Source organism: Abramis brama (genome assembly GCF_963993115.1).
Source record: "Abramis brama genome assembly, chromosome: 15".
In the NCBI taxonomy this organism is placed as follows: domain Eukaryota; kingdom Metazoa; phylum Chordata; class Actinopteri; order Cypriniformes; family Leuciscidae; genus Abramis; species Abramis brama.
In genome coordinates, this window is record NC_139977.1 from 29289280 (window position 1) to 29302874 (window position 13595).

At 38.1% G+C, this 13595-nt stretch overlaps 1 protein-coding gene across 1 annotated transcript; it reads right to left on the minus strand.

Moving 5' to 3' along the window:
- Positions 1 to 5: 5 nt before the first annotated feature.
- fpgs (folylpolyglutamate synthase) lies at positions 6 to 12916 on the minus strand. The gene is made up of 15 exons (XM_084136597.1): positions 12348 to 12916; positions 9349 to 9477; positions 8544 to 8597; positions 8217 to 8281; positions 7666 to 7780; positions 6753 to 6830; positions 5361 to 5422; positions 4353 to 4455; positions 4196 to 4273; positions 3969 to 4113; positions 3815 to 3895; positions 3057 to 3207; positions 2611 to 2686; positions 2461 to 2527; positions 6 to 1321 (listed from the first exon to the last, which is right to left on the minus strand). Exons 1-15 carry the CDS (start codon positions 12540 to 12542, stop codon positions 945 to 947), a joined length of 1776 nt encoding a protein of 591 aa, XP_083992723.1. The 5' UTR covers positions 12543 to 12916; the 3' UTR covers positions 6 to 944.
- Between the last annotated feature and the right edge of the window lie 679 nt (positions 12917 to 13595).

Consider the following 13595-nt stretch of genomic DNA (forward strand, 5'->3'; position numbering starts at 1 on the left):
CCAAAAACCTTAACATTGTTTTTATTCATTTCCATCAGTGTTATGTACAGTACTTTAAGATTTTTTTTAATAGCATCCTATGGCACTTTAAGACAAGAGTGGCATCTTTATTGATCAAAATAGTCACATTTTTGATATAATTATCAAACTTTCACAGATAACAAAACCATCTAAACCATATTTTTTACTATCTAAAAAAAAAAAAAAAAAACATGTTCCAAGATAGCAGTTTCTATTTAGACTAGTACACACCTCCCATCTTAACTACAGTACATACAATGCTACAAAAAATTAAATTTACTCTAATATGCAGATTTGATGGAAAACAGTCTGTTTTTATACACCGCCAGTCCTCGGATGTATATATACACACACAAAACATTTAACTTATTTATATTTACTATGAACAGATGTGGGCACCTTAATGTTGAAATGCTTTGAATATCATTTCGCATCCACTTGAATGTATGAATGCAAACTTTCCCATAAATGTGTTAGAAATTACACATTAATATTACATCATTAGAGAACAGTGTTTTATATATGGCACAATTCTTTCAGTGCAATTAAAAAAATAACACAAACACTGATGGATAAGTAACCTGACTTTCTATTTCACGAATGGAAAGATCCGGTTAAAAACATCAAAATTGAAATGCAAAACAAAGAAGCTTACACAGAAAGTTAACTGAATCGAATCAAAGTAAACATGAACAGCAAGTAGTTTTGAATTTATGTGCTCTTTACATAGACTTATGAATGCTCAAAGAACTGGTGCAATGCTTTTCTCAAGTCATGATGAAGAATGCATGGATTCTAGAACAAGCTTTCATGATTTCATCCGGGCAGTAAATCTTCTCAGACTGAACTGTAGTGTGACAGGGTTTAGGCACTAGGTGGCGCACTTGCTGTGTTTGCCTGAATGTCTGATGCTCATAAGTCCATTATGAGTTTAAAGCAGGGTCCAAGTGTTTTAAAGCCCCTCCCACCAGGTGTAAGCTCCCTGTGATGAGGACGTGTATGTTCACGGCCTCTCGTAACGGTGCGGCTTTCGCGCTTATGCTCGGTTTAACGGGTATGACGCATCTGTTTGGGTCTGACAGAACCGAGTCTCTTCCCTGACTGATCCACTGCAGGGCGCTGAGGATGCAGGGGAACACCAGTGTGTCGCTGTGCCTTTCTGCCACTAAAGGCAAACCTGCCCCGATCAGAAGCTCCGCCTCTGGCTTCTTCTCCTGGCCATTCATAACGCGCCAGCTCTGCTGGTTGTCCAGGCAACGTGTGAGCATGTTCTCCACGGAAACGTTAAAGTTCTGTTGATCTGAAGGACAGAGTATGTTAGTAAAATACACTGAACTTTCCACACTAGCACAAAAATTACTTTGTAAGGCAGCGTGCTAACTGACATAAAATCTCATAAGAGACTGATTTGAAATATTAATAGCCACTCACAAAAAACAGCACGTGAGAAACTCAACTAAAACTCACAAGTCTGATATTGACATTTTGCTAAACAAATAAATTGATACTCTAAAAAATGCATGTTTTTCTATGGAAGCTCGGAATTAAAAAAATAAATGAAAAGGTAATTACAACTTTTTCTCTCACAATTCTGACTTTCTCAAAATTGTGAGATATAAACTCACAATTCTGAGAACTAGAGTTGCAATTCTGACTTCTTGCAAATGCATGTTTATATCTCACAATTCAGACTTTATAACTCTGTATCACAATTCTTAGAAGAAAATTCAGAATTGCAAGATGTAAATTCCCAATTGTGGGAAAAATTCAGAATTGTGACATAAAAAGTCGCAATTACTTTTCTTTTTTTAATTCCGTTGTGGAAACAAGCTTCTATACTTACAGTGCTTAAAAAGGCACAAATAAATATAAAATACAAAATAATATGTATATAAAGTTTGTTATTATTTTAATCAAATGTTTTTAGAATTTATATATTAAATCATATATCATAATATTAATGGAAATTCTTCAATATCATTTCAATGCATTATAGGATTGCCTGATTGTGCTGCACATTTTGGGCCTAAAAGGCATAATTTTATTGCTCACAATTAGCATTAGGAATGAAACAGTCATGCCTAAGTAGACAGCATACTTGAATTTAAAAGAGTGCTTAAGCTGTGGTGGTTAAAAACACACAAACACGGTTCGTTAAGCAGTCCTGATTGAAGTACCTAAATGGTCCAGCTGATCCAGCAATCACATTTATAGTCATCACCTGTCTTTCTGATTGACTAGATCAGGGGTGCCTAATCCTGCTCCTGGAGGGCCACTGACTGTCCAGCAAAGTTTAGCTGCAACCCCAATACAACACACCTGAACCAGCTAATCAAGGTCTTACTAGGCATATTAGAAACTTCCAGGCAAGCTGGAGCGAAACACTGCAGGACAGTGGCCCTCCAGGACACCCCTGGACTAGATCTCTAGATCTCTTACCTGCATTACAGGTCGCTATGGCCTCTGTGATGTTCGGACAGAACACGGCAAAGTCGAAATGACAGGGCTAAAACATAGAGCATTTGAAAATGAGTCTCTGGGTTACTTCAGAAGAGTAACATGATTTAAAAGCATGAATTGATAACTCACTGTGAGCAGTTTGAGCATGGCAGCACAGTCTCTCTCTCCTGTAGCGTTGAACAAGAGAACCCTCACCACCGAACCCCTGCAAACACACACAACATTAAACACCAGCACATTTACCAGATATCTGCAGATATGCAACGTTTCAGAACCACTGCAAGGCTGACCGTAGGTCAGTGTTATTTCATTAATATACTATTATAGCATTTACAATGTATATTTATTTTCTCACTTTTATTAGTTTTTTTAAATATATTTCAGTTTTTATTAGTTTCTGATACTTTATTTCAGTTAACATTAATATAATTTTAATTAAAAAAAAATAGTTAACAAAAAACACCACTGTAGGCTCTCTTTTGTACTGTATGTTTGAAGATTTCAGTCTTGAAGCCATCAATCATAGAAGGTATATTATAAAACAGAAATAAAAATAAAGAGCAAGGCCTTCTCACCCAGCATTTCTCTCATGATGTGCTGCGATCTCAGTGAACCAGCGGACGCAGGCCTGCATGCTGCGAGTGGTATGAGCTCCGTCCAGGAAATACGTCACAGGGCCGTGTTTTAGCGTCTGGTTGCGCCCAGGCCACTCAGTCTCTGCAAGACCTGTCGAAACATCATATATTGTGTATTGACTTAGATGCATATTTGACTTAAAGACCATTTAGTAATTTTGTAGCATAGTGGTTAAATATCTGGTCTGAAAGCAGCAGATGTGACATTTTGAACAAAATCAGGCAAAAACGAAATTTGTTTGGAGGTTTGGGAGTTCGAAACACTGACATTGTTTTCTCATGTTTAATACTGTAAAGCTGCTTGCTTTTAAACAATCCATTGTACAAAGTGCTGTATTAATAAACGTGACTTGACTGGAGAGCCGAATCGCAGAGCTCGTGCAAACAAATCTACATCTCTAAGATCAGATGCTTTCTTTACTGCTATTTTCTCAACATTGTCAATTTTTATTTTGTTATTAAAAGTAAAGCATGCAGCACATATTTACATATTCATCTAAGTGCCACTCTCAGCAGCGCACGGCATTGGGATGTTTGCTAATAGTATTTCGCCGCTCAGGTATTTTTTTTACCCCTAAGTGGAGAATGAAAAAGAACTTCAATGTGAGTATTTCGGGTCTTGAGAAGCAGTTGCCTTGTAGACATCTAGGTTTTAGAACAAAGCTTTTAATAAGGCTGTATAGTGTGTTTTTACAGACCTTTGATCATTGCAGGACTAGGCTGGAACGCTGGAGCTGGACTCACACCGCTGAACTCCACTAGAGATGATGACGCAGGATCTGAGGAACAAACAGTTGATTAAAGACACTATAAAAGAGATGTGAGCTAATCCACAGGGTCAGAAACACACACCTGTGAGGAAGTGTCTCTGCAGCCAGGTGTGTGAGAGCTGTAGAGCCAGAGAAGCGTTACTGCGCTGATGGTGACCGGCTAAACCCAACCTGAGCGAGCCCTCGCTCTCATACTCATCCAGATCAGGACACACTGACAATGAACACTGAGAGAGAAAAACAGAGAACAATGTCAGCAAATTAACTGCACTTTGAATTGTGTATCTGCAGCATCTTCGTATTTCTTACCCCAATTTCTTCTGCTCTCTCTCGAAGCACATTCATCGGCCCGTCAGGCTGTTTGACTGTGAACGCAGGAACCCCCGGCTGCAATGAACACACATTCACTGAATACCTTAAAACAGGTTTTACTCCGGTTTTACAGTCACAACTCACAAATATTCACCTTAAAAATCCCTCCTTTCTGCCAGGCAATTTTCTCAATGCTGTCTCCCAGTATGCTGGTGTGATCTATGCCCAAAGAGGAGATCCCACACACCCAGGGATGCCTGGGAAACACAAGAGGCATTTCAACAAATTAAATCTTTAAAGTGAAGCGTGTCATTTCTTATAAAAATTTAAAGTGCCCTTATTATGAAATTTAAAGGTTCCTCATTTTGTTTTGAAAGCTCCTACAATAGGTTTACATGGATACAAGGTAAAAAAAATAATAATAATCATAATATGCATGTGCATTTTCTCAATGTCTGAAACGTTTTGATAAAGGATTCAGTCTCTTTAAACCCCTTCTTTCAGAGAGCCTACTTTGCTCTGATTGGTCAGATGGCCCAGTCTGTTATCATATCTAAATTTCAGCTCCGGAGGCTTAGAGCTTGATACACAGTGATATGAACAGTCACGATGGGTTTGCCGTACTGATTCGAGTCCGAGTCCTCATGTTTTGGAAGAGCATGCAAAGTGGATTTGCTTTGGCACCAGAAAACCGCTCCTTCTCCCATGTTGACAACATGAACCAAACTCTTCCAGGCCTCATCAGCTACAACTACAGCGTTTGAGGGCGATTCAAAGTAGATTGTTGTTCATAAAGAACATAGGCTGGCATTATGCAAATTTGTTACAAACCTACATAGGTTCGTTTCAGGCAGAGAGACTGAAATTACTGGCGACTCGTTTCAGGCACTTTAGAATCGGTTCTTTCATTTAGGAGACAATAACTTTATTTGTTGTGCACTTGATTGGTGATGATTGGTTTGATATGGCTAATGAGGATACACTAAACCAATAAAGAATGCAGATCAATGATTGGTTGATTTGAGCGGAATGTGTCACGCTTAAACTGAAGCCAGACGAATGAAGATGAAACGGCTGAAACTAGGCTAACGCGGCACAAAAAGAATTAGACACGCTACACTGAAGCAGATGGGAGGGAGAATAGAAATCAGAGCTCTGGTACCTAATAATATTGGTGCAGTCATAAGCTCCACCAATCCCCACCTCGAGGACAGCCAAATCCACCTGAGCAAGAGAGCGAGAAATAGAGAATTTAACTCAATTAATAACCAGCATCTATAATAAAAGGACAACTGTCATGATCTATGAGACAATTTATTAAACTTTGACATTGATGATAAAAGAGTGCTAAAAACTATCACTATCAAATGCTTGAGCTGAGATATATGGGCTCCATTACATGCTCAATTGTTATAATAAAACGGATCAGGTAATACTGATCAGTAGGGGTGTAACGGTACGTGTATTCGTACCGAACCGTTTCGGTACAGGGCTTTCGGTTCGGTGCACGTGTGTACCGAATGACTGAATGCAATATTTTGTGTGCGGAACATAGGTACATTTTCGTGTTTCCACACGAACATATTAAGTGGCGGAAGTCTCCGCGTTCAGCGCAAATCCCGCCCTGCAGCTGATTCTAATGTTTTTTCCTATTAGACATTCTCTGGTTTTACCCGTGTTTTACCCGTCGTCACTGTAACAATGAAATAGACTGCATGGCGAAAAAAAGCTTTTCCGCTTCGTGTGCGCCGCCGCACTCTCCGTTCCGTGGCGCTTGCGTGTGTGTGTGTGTGTGTGTGTGTGTGTGTGTGTGTCGACGACCCGCTGCGCTCTCTGCTCAATGTTCGAGTCCGTGTTTGCGCTGCGCGTTCTGCTCTGTCGTTAACGGCCCAAACACTCCAATCATGTACCGATCACGCACTGGAAAAGCAAAGTCCGCTCAAATAAGGTGAAATTTCTCAGTAGTAACTTAGATTTCTGTTTGCTGAGCTGGTATAGTCATGTTGGCAACAATGGTAAAATGACCTGCTCTGATCACATGCTCTGGTAATAATAGCTTTGGACTATAGCTTTGGACTATATTTTATTTTGATAATTATTAAAAAAGTGGAAAAAAAAATCTTAAATTGATTATGTTGATTGATTATTGAAAAATAATAATACATTAATATATTTGTTTAATATTATTTTAATATAGGGCTATTTCTGTTCCTGCACTGTAATCATAGTTATTTATATTTTTCATTATATTTTTTGTGATATTGGTTTGAGACAGAGTATTTTATTTAGTGGAGAACTTTGCAGCAGTATTTTATTTCTTATTCTTTTTTTATTTTATATCTATTTTATTATATTTTATTAAAAAGTGTTTAAAAAAGTGTAAACAAATTGTTAAAAAAAGTTTATAGTAATAAACAACCTGCAGTTTAATGTTTGCATTTCTTTCCCTTACTGTACCGAAAATAAACCGAACCGTGACTTTAAAACCGAGGTACGTACCGAACCGTGATTTTTGTGTACCGTTACACCCCTACTGATCAGTGATGTTACTCACCTTCTCCTGAAGAAAGACGTGGAAGGCCAAAATGGTGAGAAAGCGAAAATAAGCAGGCATGCTGCCGCCACTGGCATCCTGAAAGGTCAAACACAAACTATTATGACACAAAAGTCTTTTAGATATCACTCATATTATTGCTGTGCTTTGCCATTTATGCAAGACACATGGATGTGAATGGTCAAAGACACATTTTAGGTTCAAGTGTCTAAACAAACGGCACTGTTTCCTTCCTCACATGACTGACATGCTGTTGTGATTATGCAATTACGTGACCAGACGCCTCACATTTACACTTAACACAATTAACATGGTACAGACACAAACCCAGAGGAGCAGTCAGCAGGGAACACGCAATCCTTTCACTGGAATTAGCATTAGCACTCAAGATGTAGAGAAAGCAACCAGATCATTGTATAAAGCTACTACTTAGTACTACTAACGCATATGCTAATCTTCCCAGGGAAAAAGCTCAGACATTTGCACATTTTCATTCAAAGGAATTTAAAGGGTTCATGTTCTATTATTTTTGTGTAATTTCTTGCACCAAAAGTGTTCATAACACTATTTTGCATGGCCATTTCCTATCCTCTCTCTGAGACAGAACCAGACAGGCTCTTTTCGTGACTGTACTTCTAATATTAATTTATGCAAATGCCAATATTTATATATGCAATTCACAATTTTGATTGGCTAATCTTCACCTATAAGCATATTTCACACTGTCATATGTTAATGTGTTCAGGATTGTGTCATAACCATGGTGATTTATGACTGAGACTTTTTACCATTAGTTTTCACAAATGGTCTGGTGTATAAAACATAATAAACTTGTGAGAGTTGTGAAAGTCTACATTGCATATTGACTTTTATTTCAAAAGGGAGGGAGGGAGAAAAATAACATCCAGCCCACCTTTGTCTCTTCCAGTCGCCCGTACACCTGCCAGAAATATTTGGTGAAAAGCTCTTTTCCTATTGGCTGCCCGTTGATTCTGATTCGTTCTCTCACTTGCACCAAATGAGGTGAACTACAAATGAAGACATCATATAAAACAACCAACTGACATAAGATAATGCAGTAAATGTAACGACTTTACTACAGTGTTTTGTTTATGCCCTATAAAATCCACTGACGTCTCACTGTGAACAATGGTCAGTGATTATGTAAATCATTAAGCTTGAGATAAAGTTCAACTAAACAAAACTTAGGACTGATCGATTACATCATTTACAAGGTAATACTGACGGCAACACATAGCTTTACCTTTTACTCTGAGAGCTGGTTTATTTAAGTGAAAAGATCAAGCAAAGTTCAGCATGAACGTATGTGCATGCATGAATGAACAGTAGAGTTACACAACACTTACTCTGGTTTAAAAACCCGACCACTCCCACAATCACTACAGAGTGACTATACACACACTTCATCTCCATACACTGCATTATTTTGACTGGTTATAATACCTGTAGAATCCAGTGCGGAAGCCATAGTTCCTCAAAATCTGTTCTGTAAAGGCACACGTTGAACCCTGAAACAAATACAGAATAATAATCAGCATTTCACAGAACTTTTGTAACTTCATTCAGTGATTAAAGGGATAGTTCACCCAAAAATGAAAATTAGCCCATGATTTACTCACCCTCAAGCCATCCTTTATATATAACTCCGATTGTATTCGTCTGAAAGAAGAATGTCATATACACCTAGGATGGCTTCAGGGTGAGTACATCTGGGGCTAATTTTCATTTTTGGGTGAACTATCCCTTTAAATCTTTCATGAACTGGCTTACCTTTCCTTTTGTTCCAGTTACGTGAATAATATTGAGACGATCAAGTTCTTCTACCTGAGGACACACAGAGCACATCAGTTGAATGGTTATTTACAAAAATAATTTGTAATTAAAATACTGAATTGAACATGTTTCAACAAGTCAAGAGTAGGAAGAACTTGGTTTCACGATGCAAAGCAGAGTTGAGTTGATTTTAGTTGCTGATGTGCCGTCAGTTAGGCATACATTTACTATTTATAATGGCTTTATTGTTTTTATTTTAATTACATGCATAATATGAAGCTGTTTTTGCACTGTGATATCAAACTTATCAATTTTTGTATCGTTTATTTTGTTTTGTGTCTGTTAAGTTGCAAATAAAGAGACAATAATTAAATAAAATTAAGCACCTTTCATTTATAAAGCATTTAATTCACTGTATTATCCACAAATAGGCTTTACCACATTATTTAATATACAAAAAATATACAAAAGCCAATGCAATGTAATTATAGAAATGTAATGTACGCATATACCCTGAAAATTAACAAATATTTTTATACAATATCAACTTAACCCACAAAAAAATATTTGCAAACCAAATTTGCATATCTACTCACCAAGATTTTAAAATAGAAATGTTAATCGGCTAAATAGGAATAGTTATTTGCCAAGACTGATACAAAAAAGGCCAAATAACAGCTGATTTATTAGCATAAATAGTGATCAATCATCTGTGATAATAGAGTTATCGTGATATAAAACTATTCCTACTGTGATAAAAGGATTTTGAGTAATTTTCGTGTCGTGTAGCGGTGTTTGATACCTTGAGTCCTGCCCGCTGGAGAAAGCCTCTCATGGCCTGCAGCTGGAGCTGAGGATGACCTCTTTCCCTCTTCACCTGCTCCAGAGCGCTGGCGTTGGTCTGGAGTGTGTTGAGGGTGCACACCGCATCCTGAAAGACATTCATAATGCTACAGCTGGATCTCAAAGACTTCATGCCATCTCAACACCTCAAACACCAACCCATGGAGCAAAACACCAGCTCCGGAGCTCCAGAACATTTCATGTTTACATCAGACCCAGATTTATGACTCGCATTACATGTGCTGGAAGTAAATTCAGAGGATAGCTAGATATCCATGTGGAGCTTTAGTCTCTACAAACTGAGGCTTTACTGTTGCTTTGATAGACACACTGAACTTCTGAACTCTTTCATAATACGTTTTTAGTCAATGTTTAGCCAGATCTGATGCATGTACTACAATCATATTACAAATGACAAATGAAAACTAAATATGTAAAGCTGCTAAATGTTTTGGTTGGTTGGTGAAATTGATCAGATGAACCATACAAGCAACTGGCACATAGGCCTATATAATGTAAGATGAGGTGAATCTAGTCCTGACACCATAACAGATATAAGGGAAATCTCAAATAAAAAAAGTTTATTTGTAATTTTCTAATCAAATACTGTATATATTTTTTTAACTTGTTTTTTTATATATATTTCCCGTTATTTCTAACATTTGTCCACCTTATTTAACAAGACGTTACAGCACTGTGTATTCCAAATGTTAACAATTATACCAATAAAGCTTTGTTGACACTGACTAATAATAAAAGTTTAACTGCCATCTAATTCTTTAATAGACATAAATAACACATCTAGCACAATTATAAATGAAATAAGATCTTTTTTCTTCACACAAATGCTTTTAATCCTCAGTTATGGCTGCCAGCACATGGCCTGAATACAAGTATGCAGAATTTATGGCAAGCTGTTTTGACAGTTATTGCTTAAAGAGCAACTTGCAGGTAAAAAAAAAATCTAAATGAATATATAACCGTGTATGAAAATACCATATGAAAAGATAATGCAGGATTTAAAATGTTTTAAAACGACATAATTACACCAATTTAGTAGATAAAGTGAGCGTTTCTTTGACTGCTCGTACAAACCGCTTTTTTTTCAACATCGCGTCATTTTACGTCACACGAGGGAGACGTGCGCTGTGCTCTGCCGCAGCTCAGTGCAGAGTGGGTTGGTATTCAGTAAGAGCGGTCGTGAGTCAGTGTGTTTTCAGTAGTTTTTGTATTTCAATTTATCATCGTCATGGTAAATTTATGTGTTTGTGGAGCTTGCAAAAACTCCAGCCTGTCAGGACATCGAGTCCACCGGTTTCCTAACAGGAAAAAGGACGGTGCTATCTTTCGTGCCAGGGTGCGGGTTGTGCAGGTGAAGAGACGGGATTTCTCTTCCGCGTCGGCTTCGGAAAACGCGGTCGTGTGTAGCGTTCACTTCAGATCGGAGGATTATCGTCCCGGCGATATGAAGGAGTTCAACATGGGATACCGAAGTAAGAACCGGGTGAGACTCAGAGCTAGTGCGGTTCCTTCAGTGCACGCATCTTCGGGTTCTCCCGCTGGATGTAGGCGCGAGCACAACATCAACTGGCAAACGCAATGTAAGCGGAACGAAACTGAGCTAACAGTTACTCGTTATTGTGTTTGTGTACAGCGCTGACGTGAAAACCAGGAATAAACATTGTGCAATGAATGAACGAACTATCCAGTGTCCATAGATCAGCAACATTCACCATGGCTTTACTGTAGTAACACTAACTGCAACCATGGAAAGTTTGGCATTTTCCACTAAGGCCCAGTATGCATCCACCTCCCTGCAACACTGACTTTCCTCAGCTGTAAACATTGCCTCGCATTTCCCACACAAGCACCTATGGAACAAAAAATGTATCAGGAATAAATATCTCTCTGTCTCTCCATGAGAAACTGCTAAGTTATATCACGTAACGTTAGTCTGGGCGGATATTAATGAGCATGACAAACGCCTGATCAAAGCTTAGTTTCTGTTATTGTAAGTTCCAATATGTTCTGTCTAACATTAATCCTGGCCTGTCCCTGCTCTCTTGGCAGCCTAGCAGGCTCATAATTGTATGGCTGTGGTCCGTCAACAATTTCCTCAAGCGTCCGAAATGTCATTGCAATCCATATTTCCCTGTTGTTTGAATCGACCGCTCTCCCTCGTGCTACGTCACGCCTCTCGCCCGTCACGCCCATTTTCAGATGCGGAAGTAAAATTTTCTCACAAAAACGACTCCAGAAGCCACTGTAGCATATTTATAATTTTTTTTTAAAGAAAATCTAGTTCCTACATTATTTTTCTATACATTGACTTGTTGGGTCTTCTAACCTGCAAGTTGCTCTTTAACCCTTAGCCTAACTTGTATCTACTTGTATTATTTTATTATTGTTACTAGTACTTTTTAGTTACAAGTAATTACTCCAATCCAATGTACTTATTAATTACATATTAATACCAACTCATTTTCTGTCATCCAACTAGTGACAAACGTCTATTATTTGTAATTGGTAACAATTTGTATTAGTTCGTAACCGTTACTTGTAACTACTAGTAAAGTCACTAGAAGTGAGCAGTATATCATAAATAAGCGTTAATAGCATTACACATACATACATATAACATAATAACAATAGATTGTCATTTATTATGGATAACGTTAAATGTTGTTGGGCTTGCCGTAAGACCTCAATGGAGTCACTGACTCGCTCTCAACGTGCACACAAATTGCCGCTCTTTGATTTTAAAAACTTAACGGCTGATGTAATAACTGTCACGGATGAATCATCATCCGCGTGCGCTGGATTTAAATAATATTTTGTTATCTAAACAAACAAAACTTTCAGCCCAAAGTCCGAAAAAAAGTGCACTAACTTACCATTTATTGTTTTGATTCACATAAATACGCATAACATTTAGACAAGGGAATTCAAAAGCTTTACCTGATAGTCCATTCTTCGGAACCGCGGAGCCGCTTTTGTGCTGGAGAATCTCAGTGACAGTTCGGCCGTGTAGACTCCGGTCCACGCGCGTAAACGCTCCAGCGCGCGGAACAGGCGCATCGTGGTGACCCGTAGAGTGCAGGAAGCAGCACCAAATTTGGGGAGTTTTCCTGTCAATATGGACTTCCGCGTCATCCCACGCCTCCCTTCTGCTCACCATACAGACTTCACTACTGTTTATTGTTATTGCCAGTGCGAATGACAACAATCTGGTGCTTTCGGATGAATAGAGAATAATTAAATGATGATTTGTGATTCGAGGAAGGCGGTTTACAAAGTCAAAAGGCTGCAAAAGCGGACAGTTGAATCAGCATAACATTTCCAGTTCACTGGCGATTAAAACCACAGCAGACATCCTGTTTTAACCAGGTTGTGTGTTCATAATCTCAGAGAAACATATCGCGCTGCACAGCTGCATGTTAAAAAACTGGATTTCTCTAGTTTGCCATGCAGTGCTGCTGAAACGCTGCTCACTTGTCAGCTGTCTTCAAGAGCAGAAGGGCTAGTGCACACATCGTACTGCGCATGCGCATTATCGCCTATAACACTGCACCGCCGCCTACTGGGCATGACCGTTTCATTACACGTTTTAAATTTAATTAAAATTAATTAATATTTTACATTATTTTTTTTGGTACATAGACAGTTAATTACACTATCATTATGTTATTGAATATTCAAAATCAGAAAGCAAAGTGTAAAACCAGGGTTCTCAGTTGTACTTCTGGACTGGAGATCAGTGTTCCTGCAGAATATGAGTCTAATTTGGTATTCGGATCAATTTTTTTTTTAACTAGTTAAAATATTTTTTTAGTTTCACTGGACTTTTACAGATGTGTTATAGCAGGGTTTGAACTCTAGAAGGTTTGGGTTTGAGAACCTCGCGCTCAATTTTGATAAATGGCCAGTCGATGTCGCCAAAAGACAGTGGATGAATACGAATCAAGCTTGATAGAAGACCCACATTATGAATGACTGTCGTATTCACCACATAAACACATGATTTGTTTCTAAAAATTCTAATTTAAATATATATATTTTTAAAAAGTGTAATTGTTTGTTAAATTATTTCAGAAAAGAAAACGTTTCTAATGAGGTGGGTTGATAAGCGATGGGCATGATTCAGTTGCACTAATTATAATTAGATAGGTTCACTTTATAATAATAACAATGTACGGTATCTTTACA